Source organism: Leuciscus leuciscus (assembly GCF_965113295.1).
Source record: "Leuciscus leuciscus genome assembly, chromosome: 13".
In the NCBI taxonomy this organism is placed as follows: domain Eukaryota; kingdom Metazoa; phylum Chordata; class Actinopteri; order Cypriniformes; family Leuciscidae; genus Leuciscus; species Leuciscus leuciscus.
The window spans coordinates 2493210-2509063 of record NC_138737.1 but is presented as its reverse complement, the minus strand read 5'-3'; the positions used below and the strand labels follow the sequence as shown (position 1 = coordinate 2509063).

Genomic DNA, 15854 nt, shown 5'->3' with positions numbered 1-15854 from the left:
AACATTCTATTCATGAATGCTCTTTGGAAAGTGATTGATGTGGATAATAATTTAGACAAATAAACATAATATTCACCTTTGTTTCATGTGGTATATAATAATTTGATGCAACCCTAAAAAATTGTGTAAACACATATGAAATATGTTATTGGAACGGATGACATGGACTAAAAACGTATTTATTGTACACAAATAAAGACTGCTCCATACATCAGACTGACACTGAAGACTGGAGTAATGATGTTGACAATTCAGCTTTGATCACATGAATAAATTACAGTTTAAAATATATTCACATAGAAAAGACATTTTACATTTTTTTAATTAATAATTTATGTACAATTAAATGTATTAAAAGTATTAACAATGTAACAATATTACTCTTTTACTCTATTTTTGATCAAATAAATGCCTTGCTGCGCATAAGACATCTTTGAAAAACATTAAAAAATCTTAATTATTCTAAACCTTTGTAGTACATATGGTAAATTCAGTATAATGTACATTTTTCCCCAGTATAGATAGATAGATAGATAGATAAACAGATAGATAGATAAACAGAACAGATAGATAGATAACAGATAGATAACAGATAGATAGATAGATAGATAGATAGCAAATAGATAGATGACAGACAGACAGACAGACAGATAGATAGACAGATAGATAGATAGATAGATAGATAGATAGATAGATAGACAGACAGACAGACAGACAGATAGATAGATAGATAGATAGACAGATAGATAGATAAACAGAACAGATAGATAAACAGAACAGATAGATAGATAACAGATAGATAGATAGCAGATAGATGACAGACAGACAGATAGACAGATAGATAGATAGATAGATAGATAGATAGATAGATAGATAGATAGATAGATAGATAGATAGATAGATAGATAGATAGATAGATAGATAGATAGATAGATAGATAGATAGATAGATGGATAGATAGATAGATAGATGTTGGTGTGGAGCTCTGCTGGAATCTGACACACTCATGTTGATTATCACTGGTGTGTGAACGGACTGCAGTGTTAGTGTTAGTGTTCAGACTCTCAGACTCAGTGTCGGTGAACGTTCACTATGGTTCTTCTCTCTCTGACTGTGCTTTATTTCTCTTTAGGACTCACGGCAGCGGATCCTCCATCCGAGCTGAGACACGGCGGCTGTATTAAAGTGAATGAGTGTAAATGTCTGATGCGGGACGGATCCGGGCTCATTGATCTGGGCTCGGTGGCGGATGAGGACGGGTTCATCCAGCGGCTGAAACCCCTGCCATCAGCGGCTCAAACCCCAGATGTGCTGCTGTCCTTCAGCCCGTGTCTGGCCTTCTCCGAGCCCGAGCGCTTCAGTGACACCGACTGCACCGGCGTGGCCGTGTGTGTCAGCAGACGGTGAGGAGATCACACAAAGCTGTTAGGATGCATGGACACAAGCTTTAGAATATCTCATTGTCTGCTCATTGCCAGTCTTTATCTGTAGATGTTGAGATGTGGTGTAATGTTATGTGAAGTGAAACTCATGAAAGCTGTTTTTAGGGTTCATCAGGACAACGGGTTCGTCACTCAATACTTCAACTACGGCAAACACAAGGGCAATACATTCAGCTATAACGACTCAGAGAAGACGCTCTCAGTGTCTTATTACAGTAAGTTACTGCATCTATCTATCTATCTATCTATCTGTCTGTCTGTCTATCGCTGTTATCTATCTATCTATCTATCTGTCTGTCTGTCTGTCTGTCTGTCAATCTGCCTGTCTATCTATCTATCTGTCTGTCTGTCTGTCTGTCTGTCTGTCTATCTATCTATCGCTGTTATCTATCTATCTATCTATCTATCTATCTATCTATCTATCTATCTATCTATCTATCTATCTATCTGTCTGTCTGTCAATCTGCCTGTCTATCTATCTATCTGTCTGTATGTCTATCTATCTATCTACCTATCTATCTATCTATCTATCTGTCTGTCTGTCTGTCTGTCTATCTGTCTGTCTATCTATCTATCTATCGCTGTTATCTATCTATCTATCTATCTATCTATCTATCTGTCTGTCTGTCTGTCTGTCAATCTGCCTGTCTATCTATCTATCTGTCTGTATGTCTATCTATCTATCTATCTATCTATCTATCTATCTATCTGTCTGTCTGTCTGTCTGTCTATCGCTGTTATCTGTCTATCTATCTATCTATCTATCTATCTATCTGTCTGTCTGTCTGTCTGTCTGTCTATCTATCGCTGTTATCTATCTGTCTGTCTATCTATCTGTCTGTCTGTCTATCGCTGTTATCTATCTATCTATCTGTCTGTCTGTCTGTCTATCTATCTATCTATCTATCTATCTATCTATCTATCGCTGTTATCTATCCATCTGTCTGTCTATCTATCTATCTATCGCTGTTATCTGTCTGTCTGTCTATCTATCTATCTATCTATCTATCTATCTATCTATCGCTGTTATCTATCTATCTATCTATCTGTCTGTCTGTCTGTCGCTGTTATCTATCTATCGCTGTTATCTATCTATCTATCTATCTATCTATCTATCTATCTGTCTGTCTATCTATCTATCGCTGTTATCTATCTATCTATCTATCTGTCTGTCTGTCTGTCGCTGTTATCTATCTGTCTGTCTATCTATCTGTCTGTCTATCGCTGTTATCTATCTATCTATCTATCGCTGTTATCTATCTGTCTGTCTGTCTATCTGTCTGTCTGTCTGTCGCTGTTATCTATCTATCTGTCTGTCTATCTATCTATCTATCGCTGTTATCTATCCATCTGTCTGTCTATTTATCTATCGCTGTTATCTATCTATCTATCGCTGTTATCTATCTATCTATTGCTGTTATCTATCCATCTGTCTGTCTGTCTGTCTGTCTGTCTATCTAAAAGTGATTTATTCATTTATTATCTTGACTTAAATGCATATTTATTTGCAATTTAGGCCTCTTTGTTTACATTTATATTTTTCCTTCATTTTGTTAATATATATATATATATATATATATATATATATATATTGTCTGTAATTATGAGCACTTCTACATGCTACAAAAAGTCAACAAATATTTTGCAGATTTTGGACTTGCATTTAAAAATGAGAGTATTCCTCTAGCTGGGAAATGGAGCAAGAATGTCTTGCACTAATTGTGCCCAATTTTTTGCCCGATAAAAAAAGTGAATCATGTTTCGTGCCTGTAAAAGCAAAAGGCTATTAACTATTTAATGAAATCATGAGACCTTCAATATACTTGTTTGCACACACAGTAAAGAAAACTTGCACTCTTTTCCTTAAACGATTTCACGAGATCTTTAAGTGGCACTCATCCTCCTTCATAATTCAGAGAAATTTCACTAAATGTAAAAGCAGTATATGTGTCATGTATTCAGCTGTTGATTGTCTTTCCTCAGTGTTTCCTGACAGCGAGCCTCAGACTGTAGTTCATTACCGATGCAGCCCGAGTTGCTCCGTGACGTCCAGCGTGAGCTTGAGCGAGCACACGCTCCTGCAGATGTGGGTGGAGAGTCCCTGCGCGTGTCCGAGCGCCTGCGCGCCGGTGGACGTGGGTCCCGGGACCATCCTCCTCATCATCCTCTGCATCAGTGTGACGGCGTACTTCATTATAGGTCATTCTGCATCTCTCGCTGAGGAGCCTGTAGTAGAGCTGAAGTCCAGTAGAGGGCACTACAACCCAATCAACAAGTCCAAACTGATTATAGCGAACAGTAATGGGACGCCACCGAATAAAAAAAAATTCTGACATTTGTTCTTAGAATTCTGAGTTATAAACTGTTTTCCCCCGTCAAAAGTAGGTATAATTGTGACGACTTATCTCACAATTCTGACTTCGGTTCTCAGAATTGCGAGATATAAACATGAAATTTTGAGAAATAAAATCACAATTGCGAGAAAAATTCCAATTGTATAAAAGTCCAATTCGGAAAAAAAGTGAAATTTTCTGAAATGTTCTCATAATTGCGAGTCTAGCTATATCTTGCAATTCTGAGAAAAAAAAGAGTCAGAATTGCACTTTATATAATCACAATTCTGACTTTATAATTCACAATTACGAGTTTATATAATCACAATTCTGAGAAAAAAGTCAGAATTGCAAGATGTTAACTCGTAATTTCAAGAAAAAAAAAGTCAGAATTGTGAGATAAAAGATGCAATTATCTTTCTTTTATTCTATACTCAGTGGTGGGAACAAGCTCCCATAAAAGGAACTTATTGTAACTTTTTATGTCACAATTCATAGCCTTTTTTTTTCTCTCGCAATTGTGAGTTTCTGACCTTTTTTTTTTTCCAAGTCTGAAATTGTAAAACATCACAATTACCTTTTTTGGCTATTTATTTTTCATTCTGTGTCAGAAATTATCCTATAATTTCAATAATTTTATCCCTTAAAACTCATCTTTGATCACCAAAATAACATTTTTAAAAGTTTTTTTCCAGTGAAAAAAAAATTCTTCATGCCTTAAAATATCTTGAATGTGACTCTACGCCTTTGCCTCATTTAGTATACACAGAACCATGAATATGCTAATTAGCTCCGCCTCCATACACTCACACCTGCTTAGAGATCCACTCGGTAAACTTTACTGTAGTAAATGCTGCACAATGGTATCGCTCTTTACAACGTCGGACAAATAACAATAATTAATATGATTAGCCTTTTGCTTGCCTTCATTATCAAACATTATGCTAATGTTACACAAACCATGTTCCCGTTCGCCATCTCAAAGTCACACAGATGCCTAGAAATCAGCATCCTCAGAAATACTTTGGACAACTCAGAACGTCAGTGGAGAAAGGCATATATAGTTCATCAATAATAATATACATCATATACATAATTCACCCGCTATATTGCTAAATGTATAAATCGGGATCACAGCAGTTAATGATATGCTAAAGCCCGCCGGCAAGTTGATCTGATTGGTTACAAGGTAGTTTGAAAACAAATTCTGTCATGCCTTAAAATATCTTGAATGTAACTCGACACCCTTCTCTCATTTAGTATATGCCATTCTATGAATATGCAAATGAGCCCCGCCTCCACTCACTCACTCAGCTCAGAGATCCACTCGTTGACGATCACACGTTGATCTGATTGGTTACAAGGTAGTTTGTGATGTCAGAAACACCAGTGATTTCAAAGCGTGTTTTTGAGACTGTCTTTGCATTATGCTAATGAGCCTGTCCTCTCTTGTACCTGCAGGATCATGTGCGCTTCGGCCGTTCAGGACGAGTAATGGTGTTCAGATGGCTCCAGAAGACAGTGTTTGGTGTATGATGTGCTGTCAGCTGACCGTCAGGAGGAAGCAGAACTGCTCACTGAGAGACACACTGTGATCTCACTGCAGAACCGACCCGCCGAGGAAGAAACGGCACTGTAAAACACACTCAGACGGGACACAATCTGTTACATAACTCACTATTTCATTCATTTCAAATGCATATTCATGGAAATTGAATTTGTTTGCTGAGGAGTGAGTAGCGTACACATTTCTCTAGTAGGCCTAGGATGCATTAGATACAGAATCCTGAAAACAAAAATATAAAGCAGCACAACTTTTTTCAACATTGATAATAATCATAAATGTTTCTTGAGCATCAAATCATCATATTAGAATGATTTCTGAAGGATCATGTGACACTGAAGACTGGAGTAATGATGCTGGAAATTCAGCTTTGATCACAGGATATAAATGACAGGATATAAAAGACTATTAATTTCAATTGTGGTAATATTTCACAATATTTTAGTGTTTTTGATCAAATAAAACTTATTTTTAAAAACTTTACAGACCCCAAACTTTTACATGGTAATGTAAATCAACTCGTTACACAATATTTAATAACCAAAAGCCCTTTTTTTCTTTCTTTTTTTCTTTTAGAGAGTTACAGGCAGGAAAAAACGTCTGTTAATCAGACAATGCTAATTAGTGGAAAAAAATATGGAAGATTAATATATCGCATCCATAAAAACATGACAACAAAACACAACGGGTGAAAGAGTTTCTTAAAATTTATTGATTAAAAGCACATTTGAGATTCACAAAAATAGTGCGCTACATATAGAACTACAAGTGAATTTCACTGAAATTACAGAGATTTATTAAGTTATAGGTCTATTTTATTAATATAGCATTAAAACGTTAGCTTATCTGCAAGAGATATGAAAGGCTTGTGCCTGTCGTGCTCTCTAACAGAACACGTAAAGATCTCAGTGTTCGGTGCTGGACGGATGAACGTCATTCTGCTCGGAAGATCCAGAACCTGCATATTATTTAGTGCTTATTATGCTGTGATCGTGATTTAGCAGGCCGACATGCTGAAGCGCTAACATTAACGAGAGTGTATTCTCATTAGAATAAACGAGAACGGTTTGAAAGTGTAAAAAAAAACAAAAAACATGTGCTTTGAATTGAGATTTCGACAAGCACTCAGTTCATACGAGCAGCACCGACAGAGTCGATCACAGCTTATCAAGTGCACTTGAGAAACACAAAACACACTTAGTCTTCAACAAAAGCATCCGTCTTACTGCAAAACTCCGGCACAATTTGTCTCGAGGGATTTTTAGTGGAGGGAAATAACCAGCCAGCTGGTTCTGTATTGGAGAACTGAGTCTGTGAGCTCAGTTTAATGCTTTCAAGAGCAGATGAAACAGTAAAGACTAACATTACTGTACATGAACCAGCAGTGGCTGATGATTATGATATTGTGAGGAATCAAACAGCCACTGACTGCATTGAGAGTGATGCTAAAAATTAATATCTGAACACATTGAGACTTCTTCCAGTCAACATGCTCTTATAGAAGTTGTACACGGCAAAAAAATTACTTTCTTACTCGGTATTGTCTTGTTTTCCAGCACAAATATATCTAAACATTGTTAAATCAAGATGCATTTACTGGAGAAGCAAAATGAGTGAAAATATTAAGTCTGGTTTACTGAGAAATGTGTCAAAATGAAGTGAGTTTGTGCTTAAAACAAGTGGGGTCAGAAAAATAAACTAAATAAATGTTTCTGATATTTGATCTCGTTTTAAGCATAAACTAATTTCATTTTGATACATTTCTCATTAATCAAGACTTATTATTCCAAGTCATTTTGCTTCTCCAGTAAATGCATCTTGATTTAAGAATGTTTAGATATTTGTGCTGAAAAAAACAAAACAAAAAAACTGAGTATAAAAGTAATTTCTTGCTGTGTATTTAGAAATGTTATGTATGTTGTATTTAGTAAGTTTGGGGGTATTTGGGCGTACAAGTGAATGTCATGAAATCTTTCAAGAAACGTCCAAGTCATATTTCATCCCAAAATCTGGAGGAAAAAAACTATTATTAGAACTATTAAGATTTGTGACTTTATTCTTAATGATAAAGCAGATTACCTCAAATGTCTTGTAATGCAATATATATATATATATTGCAATACAATGAAAAACAGTTACAAAATATATCACTGTGAATAAAAAATGCTCAATTATCATTGATGTTACCATCCAAAAATATCTTAATGATCCTAAAATAGTCATTTTCTATGTGGAAAATACAATTTCTTGTCCTTTTGATTTTGAGGCACTACGTGACCTGGACGTGTTTTCGTGAGATTGTTCTGTAAAGTGCATTAAACTGGTTTTTATAACACTAGAGTCTGTAGGGAGGAGGTGTGTGTTGCACAGCAACACAGAACAACAAGAGACGAGACGAGACGAGACGTCCAGTGGGTCAGAGAGCATCTCTGGTCCTTTCACAGCATTCAGACCGGCTGATACTCCAGGAAAAGCCCACGTCACGCATCACAGGCTTTAAAAGAGCCCGTCCATGTCAAAACTTAGTGTTCGGCGCAAATTATAAACGTGCCATCAGACTCACACAAATACACGCACACTTTACAGATGTGTAAACTTCAAGACAAAGACACAGACCGGGACAAATCACATGTAAGTAGACAACATACATGCAGTCGGTGAAAAACCTTGTGATGTGTCCAGTGCAGTGGTGTGGATCTGGCATCTGCAGTGGTTTGGCACTTAAACATTTTTTAAGAAAATGAAATTGTGATTTGAATAGATCAGAGTTTGTGTGATTGTTCCGGTGTTAAAACAGGACACACGTTGGGAATACATCTAATGGCTTTCGATGACGACTGGCTCATACACACCAGCAGAGACCCTGCCAACACAACACAGAGTTTGATCAGTAGGTTTTGTGTTTTTGCAACAGCAAAACGAACCCAGTTCTGGTGTGTTTGTGATGACTCACCTGTTTGCCAGCTGGATCCCGCTCAGCGCTGTGGTTCCGTCTCGGCTCACGAACAGCCTCAGGTTACTGTCTGAACACAGAGCGACAGAACAGAGTGAGTGAGTGTGTGACGTTCACACCTGGAACTAACACACACGTCTCTAACGCATCTGCTGGCAGCACTTGAAAATGGATTTTGTCGACATTTAATTACATTCAAAAATAAATAATATGCGCATAAATACAATAATTTAATTACAATAATAAATAAACAAATTTTTGCAAATCTACAAAAAATAATTGTATATATTTACTGTAGATTTGCATTGAGTTTTATTTGCATTTTATTTATTTTTTAATTTACAGTTTTGATGCAGGTAAATTAATAATAAATTCTAATATGTTAATATATAATTATGATAAATATAATATCATTATAAATAATGTATTTAACACACTCACTTCACACTCACTCACACTTGAGGTCAAGAATACAAGAAAAACTCTAATGCAAATCAACAATAAATCATTTTATATATTTATTGCATATTTGCATTGAGTTCGATTTTTTATGTTCAAGTTTTGATGCAGATAAATAAATAAATAATAGATTATTGAATAAATTCTAATAATATGTTAATATATAATTATGACTTGTATATTATATTCCACACTTGTATATTATGATTTATTAACCTCCATCAAAACAGAAGGATCAGTTTTTAAATAAAAAAATAATATAAGATGGAAACACAAAAATGAAACTCATTCCAAATATGCAATGATAATCATTTTATTAAATCACATTTATTTCTAAAAAATGTAACAGGCAGTTTTCTTTTTAAAGTCGTACTTAGCTGGAAAAGTTTAAAGCCTTTATTTTTATTGGTGCAAAGCAGCCATGAGTATTTCTACTACAAGTGTAAAATACACCCCTGATCAGCGATCGGATCAGCTGAGACGGAGGCATCTGACACTCTCACCTTCATTGTTACTGATGTCAGAGAAGTTCTGGCTCTGGACGATCTTCTCCACGATGTCGTCTGCGTCTATGCGCGTGTCATTGACCCAGGTCGGGTGATCCTCCACCGAATCTTGTTTCCTCCTGGAATAAACAGATGGAAATACCAGTTACATTTACTGTCGGACTTTCAAGTGGAGGGACAATATTTCATGAGTGCATACATCAGTGTGTCGCCACATTTTTATATATGCAGGTAAATAAATAATATATATATAAATAAATAAATAATTATAATATAAAATATATAAAATATTTTATTAAACATAATAATATATTATTACTTAATAATAATACAAATTACATTTTTTATAATTTTTTCAACTATATATATACAAAATGAAATATAATAATGCCAGACATTTATGTTTGCATTTAATCATTTAGCAGTCGCTTCTATCCAAAGCTAGCAATTAAACTAGCCACTAGCAATAGGACAACAGTGTCCGTGTACCGTGGAGGTCTGTTGGAGGGTAAGATGGGCCGCGGGGGTCGTGGAGGCCGGTCGGGACGGGTGTCGCTCTCAGAAGGGACGTCTGTGCTCACGCTGCTGCCTGTAGATGTGTTTCTGCGATGGGTCAAATCAGACAGACTGGAGGAGCAGGAGTGTTCGGTGCTGTAGCCTGCACACACACACACACACACACACACACACACATTTAATCACTTAGCCGACGCTTTTATCCAACGCGACCTACAAATGAGGAGAGCAATAGAAGCGATCAAACTAACAATAGGACAACACACACACAGAGTCAGTAGACTACACACATGCACACACATGCAAGTCGTAGTCGAGTGCAAGTTTGTTTGATGATGCTCGAAATGTTTACCTTTTGTTTTAAGTGAAGTGAAATATGTTGACAATTACAAGTTACAGAGAAAGAATATAAATTAAACCATCAGATGACACCAAATAAACAATGTACAATACAATAAGGTTTAATTTGTTAACAAGAAATAATTCCAAAGTCTTCATTCATTTTACTTCATGTTACTTTCAACATTTATTAATATGTTATTAAATCCAAAAGAGTATCTGTTAATATTATTTAATGAACCTGAGCTGGCATGAAATAACAGAGAACAGTTGTATTTTTATGAACTAACATTAACAAAGATTATTAAATATTGTAATAAATGTATTGCTCATTATTAGCTCATGTTAGTCGATGCATTAACTATCGTTAACTAATGGGACCTTATTGTAAAGCGTACTAAAGTACTAAAAACAAATCCGTGAAACAATATGATAAAATATGCATGAAAAGAAATTATCTCTTTGACAATGTTTTTTTTGGAAGGACATCATCATCATCATCATCATCATCATCATCATCATCATCATCATCATCATCAGTCAAAATCATGTCTGAAAATAAACTTAAATGCAAAGCTGGTCCTGTCGTGGCAAACACAGACATCGCATGTCGACTGAATTGTCGTGCAGCAATAATTATCTTCAAAAGTACACAAACACACTGTAGCTGATGAGATTCATGAGTGTGTTTCTGCACCCCTGAAGTGTCAGTGGGAGTATGTTAGAAAAACATTCCCACACAATAGCAGCGTGTGGGAAGAGCAGGGACCTAACGCATGGAAAAAAAGACAGGATGCTGTAGGCGCACTTCCTGAATCAGCAACTGGCGGCGCAACACAAGAAACACACACACACACACACACACACACACACACACACACCTGATAGTTTGCTTTGCTGACTGGCATAACTTGAGTTGCGCGAATGACCCGTGTGAAACGATTCATCGGGACTCTGACTCCGATCCACCTCATCAGGAAGAGCTAAAGGAAAACAAACAAGACAAAATATTGATTCAAAATTAAAATAGACCTACTCGAGCCACGTCAAGTCTCATTTATTTATATTGCGCTTTATAAAATACTGATTGTTTTGAAGCAGCTTCACAGTAATTAACAAGAAAATAACAGTATTAAATATTGCAAAATTCTTCAATTATGAAATGAAAAGCAGCTCTAGTTTTAGTCATTAGTTTAATAATAATAACAGCGTGAATGTTTATTAGTTATGAAAAGAAGTAAGATAATAATGTCATTATTTGAGAAGTCAGTTCAGTGTTGATTCAGATTAGTTCAATAGTGCAAATTTCATCAAATGAAATGAAAAAAAGCTTAATTAGGCATAATAGGACCCCATTAAGCATCTTTTAAACCCACAATAAACTACTGCAAATTAACAATAATACCACAAACAAAACAGTATAAACATGAGAACATGCGCCATGCCATGATGATAAAGCATCTTGGAGTACCACATAAATGTATAATATCATTTTTAACTGAACTGCTTATTTATTATTTATCTCAGTTTATTTGTATCGTTTCTATGTCATGTTTATTTGTACTTTATTGTAAATAAACATTATTATAATTATTATTATTTATTATTATTATTAATCATATTGCTACTGACAAATAAGTCACTCTCATATCATGTCTGTTATGAAATACAGCTTTAATAACATGACTTTTACCAGAGCCGAGGATAGAGGGCCTCTGTTTACTGAGCAAAACCTCCGCTGTTCCTTCTCCTTTACAGTCCAGCTGCAGGGAAGAGTCTCGGCCGGCCACAGATATACATTTGGCTGAGCTTGGTGCACTAATTATACAAAAACAAATTTCAGACACTCATTAAATCAGTCAAACTCAGTATTGCTTGTTGTATTGTCATGTATGAGCCTAAAGGGGGCGCCAGAGCCCACATCACAGCAGTGACACTCACGTTTTAAAACACGGATCTCCAGATAAGAGGGTCATTCCAATGGTCACCTTCATTTGGACGGAAAAGAACATATTAGATTTTTACAGATCAGTTTAACGTTAAGGAATATGCTTGCTTAACTTGCAACCTTAGACTGTAATGCAATATTTGTGGAGCAAGACGGAGCTCAGTTTCAGGAATATTACACAACCACGACTAATAAATCATATAGGAGAGAGCAGAAATGTGCATGCAATCACATACATGTTTACAAGCGCTATCAATTTCTCTTCTGTGCTTCATTTAAAATTAAAATTAAAAAAGTGTTAAGTTTACTTTCTTTCTTATTTACTTATTTTTCTGTCTACTTTACCTTGTATTTCCACTAGGGCTGGGTAAAAAAAAAAAAAAACGATTTCTCGATATTAATCGATTCTCATTTTTACGAACCGATATCGATTCTTAAATCTCAAGAATCGATTAGTCATCCTGTTTTAATTTGATGAATGAATGTAACATTGTAGCGCGCCGCATCCCATCCAATAAATCACAATAATATTTGTGCTTTGTTACAATTGATATGAAATAAAGTCTTAAATTTCATATTAAGTCCATTTTCTTACCAAATTAAAAAACATAAAGAGTTTTGGCGCTGTGGCGTGAGATCGCTCTGGCTCAGCTCAGCTCAAGAGAAGCACATGATCTTCTCTTCCGCCTTAATAATACCAGTTACAGCGCGAAATAAACATGAATGAGCATCTGAAAGTGTGTACAACTTATCGAAATCTGTATCATGTGACATGGAATCGCTCAATCAGTGTTTCAACCGTGGAAAGACGTCAGTTAAACAGCTTGTAAACAATGTCATGTAACGTCACATTTACCTCAGGAAAACCATGTGACCATAAACTCGTTAGTCAGCTAGAAAAATTAACTCTAGAGAGGAGCATTTTGCTAAATATAGGCACCATATTTCATATTCATTATAATTTTTTAATGTTCTTCAATATTTAATGTTTGAATAAATCTGGCAGGTTTTTATGACAGCCACCATTTACATGTTTATATTTCATATAACTTTATTATCATACAAATAAATTAAAGTGTATTTTAAGTGTTTGTATAGCTACAAATCAGTTAATTTTTACCTTCAACATTATAGTAGGCTAATGAAGCTTATAGGCTACAACTGACTCCCATAGTTTACAGTATTAGTTAAGAGATTTGTTTTCCTTGAGAAAATTTGCCATGTATTGTCCCTGATATAAAAAATAATCAATATTGAATCGAATCGAAATCGAATCAAATTCTGAAATTTGTGTCAATACCCAGCCCTAATTTCCACCCCTGTTGGCCTGATTTAAAAAATAAATACAATTCTTTATGTATTTGTTGTCCTTGTTGCAATTGTTGACACTTGTAATTGAATCTCTTTGTGTATACCTGCTCGAAAATATTGTTTCTAATAAGGAAGAGTAAAAAAAGAATGATGCAGTACAGCTAGTTTGACCTCTGACCTTCAGGATGGAGTTGTCCTGGCGTGTGTTCTTGGTGTCATATCCCTCCAGCAGACAGCAGCGCGCGGTGGAGCCTGAACCAGCAAACTCTGCCATGTTCAGATCAGCAAAGCCCAGCTGGGAAGATCAGACACATACGGACACGGTTGACATTTGCTTTTGTTTATAAGCACAGGATTCCCATCATGCCACAGCAAAAGTGAAATACGTGCTGATTATAGTTTGGCAGTGGTGTAGTAGAGCATATGGTTTGTTCTGCTGTGAACTCCCTCCTGCTCTTTCTCAGCCAAACAGTTTGTTGAACATTTGCCTTTTCATAACTAATATGATTATCAGATTGAGCTGTGCTACAGGGGAATACCGAATCCGTCCATACTGGGATATCACAGTGGTGACTAAATTAATCAAGTGTTTTCCAGATAATGTGACAGAAAAACACAAAATATTCTACTTCCTCAGTATTGTTTTTGAAAGAAGTCTCTTCTGCTCACCAAGGCTGCATTTACGTGATCAAAAATACAGTAAAAATAGAGAAATATTATTACAATCTAAAATAGCTGTTTTCTATGTGAATATATTAGTCAAATGTAATTTATATCCTGTGATCAAAGCTGCATTTTCAGCATCATTACTCCAGTCTTCAGTCACATGATCCTCCAGAAATGAATCTAATATGATGATTTGCCGCTTAAGAAACATTTATTGATTATTATTAATGTAAGTTAATATGTTTGTGGAAACCTTGAACCATTTATTTCAGGATTCTTCAACGAACAGAACAGCATGTATTTGAAATATAAACATTTGTGACATTATAAATGTCTTTACTGTGACGTCTTTATCAATTTAATGCGTCCTTGCTTAAGTATTAACTTTTATTTCCTTTTTTTTTTTTATATCTGTAGGATTGTTTCCATTTTCTGTTTTATTGTGCAACAGGTTAAAAATTGCGAGTCTAGACTTATAAATGCCTGGTTCAATTAACATAAATTTTCTCAACTAGAGCAACTTACAGCACATTCATTAAGGTGATACTCCGACACCAATGAAAAGGCCCTGAGCTTTAGGTGAATGTTTAGAAGAGGGCCGATGGTTAAACATCCTGTTGACTTATTGTCAGGTCTCTGGATCCCCCAGGATTCATTTCCCTGAACACTCACTGCTACCAGATGCATGTATTTAAAGAGCCCTTCACGAGTATTTTTAGACCAGGGAAATCCAAACTTAGCCCTGCTGCAGGGGAAAACACAAGGAAAAGTCGATTAACGGCTGAAGAATGAAACATTCCCCACCTTTGTGTGCTATCTAGAGCACTTTTATGAGTAACGCCGGGTCCGGCCACGACTCTGAATGGTCTTTTATGTGAGAAGTAATAAGCATTGCTTATGTAAGATAAGCGTCACATGCCTGAAGACTGCGGTCAAATGACCATGGCATCATAATGAGCGTGTAAATCTTGTGACAAACCAGACAAATGTGTTTACAACATGACTCCTGTACACAATAATGCTGTAAAGTTGGATGTGATGTATGACTCCAGCTACACCTTGTAAAGGTCCTTTCACATGACATGCATTGGATAGCATGAAAAATATCAACTAGATTTATTTGAGATTTTAATGGGGATAGTGCGTCTCGAGGGCAAAACTGAGAGTATTTCAACTCAAGGGTCCATTGACCAATGAAAATAGAAGAGAGGCATTTCCAGTATTTCGTAAATTTTATTTGCCATTTGACTGCTTGATTTCAAATTGACACAGCACTTTATAGATCCTTTATTAAATTCATTTTTATAAATTTTTTATTGAATTCATTTTCATAAATTTTTTGGAGCATTTTAATGAGTACAAGTTAGGGCTGGGTAAAAAAAATATTGATTTCTCGATTTTAATCGATTCTCATTTTTACGAATCGATATCGATTCTTAAATCCCAAGAATCGATTAGTCATCCTGTTTTCAGTTGATGAATGAATGGAACATTGTAGCGCGCATCCCATCCAATAAATCACAATAATCTTTGTGCTTTGTTACTATTGATATGAAACAAAGTCTCAGATTTCAAATTACGTCCATTTTCTTACGAAATTCAAAAACATAAATACCGCTCTGGCGCTGTGGCGTGAGATCGCTCTGGCTCAGCTCAGCTCAAGAGAAGCACATGATCTTCTCTTCTGCCTTAATAATACCAGTTACAGCGTGAAATAAACATGAATGAGCATCTGAAAGTGTGTTAAAAGATAACTTATCGAAATCCGTATCATGTCACATGGAATCGCGTCAATGAGTGTTTCAACCATGGAAAGA

General features: G+C 35.7%; 2 protein-coding genes and 1 long non-coding RNA gene across 3 annotated transcripts in view; 2 read left to right on the top strand and 1 right to left on the bottom strand.

The window, feature by feature from the left end:
• LOC309513263 overlaps positions 1-6536 on the top strand; it is a 61067-nt gene extending 54531 nt beyond the window's left edge. Inside the window, exon 2 of the long non-coding RNA XR_014211388.1 lies at positions 5189-6536. This is a non-coding gene — a long non-coding RNA (uncharacterized lncRNA). The remainder of the gene's footprint in view (positions 1-5188) is intronic.
• LOC309512366 (uncharacterized protein) lies at positions 836-6536 on the top strand. Its single transcript, XM_082187916.1, has 2 exons — positions 836-1657; positions 3426-6536. The coding sequence occupies exons 1-2, from the start codon at positions 1492-1494 to the stop codon at positions 3773-3775; spliced, it is 516 nt and encodes a 171-aa protein (XP_082044042.1). The 5' UTR covers positions 836-1491; the 3' UTR covers positions 3776-6536.
• Positions 6029-15854, bottom strand: part of eeig1a (estrogen-induced osteoclastogenesis regulator 1a) — a 32279-nt gene continuing 22453 nt past the window's right edge. Inside the window, exons 5-12 of the mRNA XM_082187882.1 lie at positions 13550-13666; positions 12054-12100; positions 11806-11930; positions 10994-11095; positions 9747-9915; positions 9255-9376; positions 8293-8362; positions 6029-8202 (exon numbers count right to left, since the gene is read on the bottom strand). Of these exons, the coding sequence (XP_082044008.1) occupies positions 8157-8202; positions 8293-8362; positions 9255-9376; positions 9747-9915; positions 10994-11095; positions 11806-11930; positions 12054-12100; positions 13550-13666 (798 nt within the window). The 3' untranslated portion in view covers positions 6029-8156. The remainder of the gene's footprint in view (positions 8203-8292; positions 8363-9254; positions 9377-9746; positions 9916-10993; positions 11096-11805; positions 11931-12053; positions 12101-13549; positions 13667-15854) is intronic.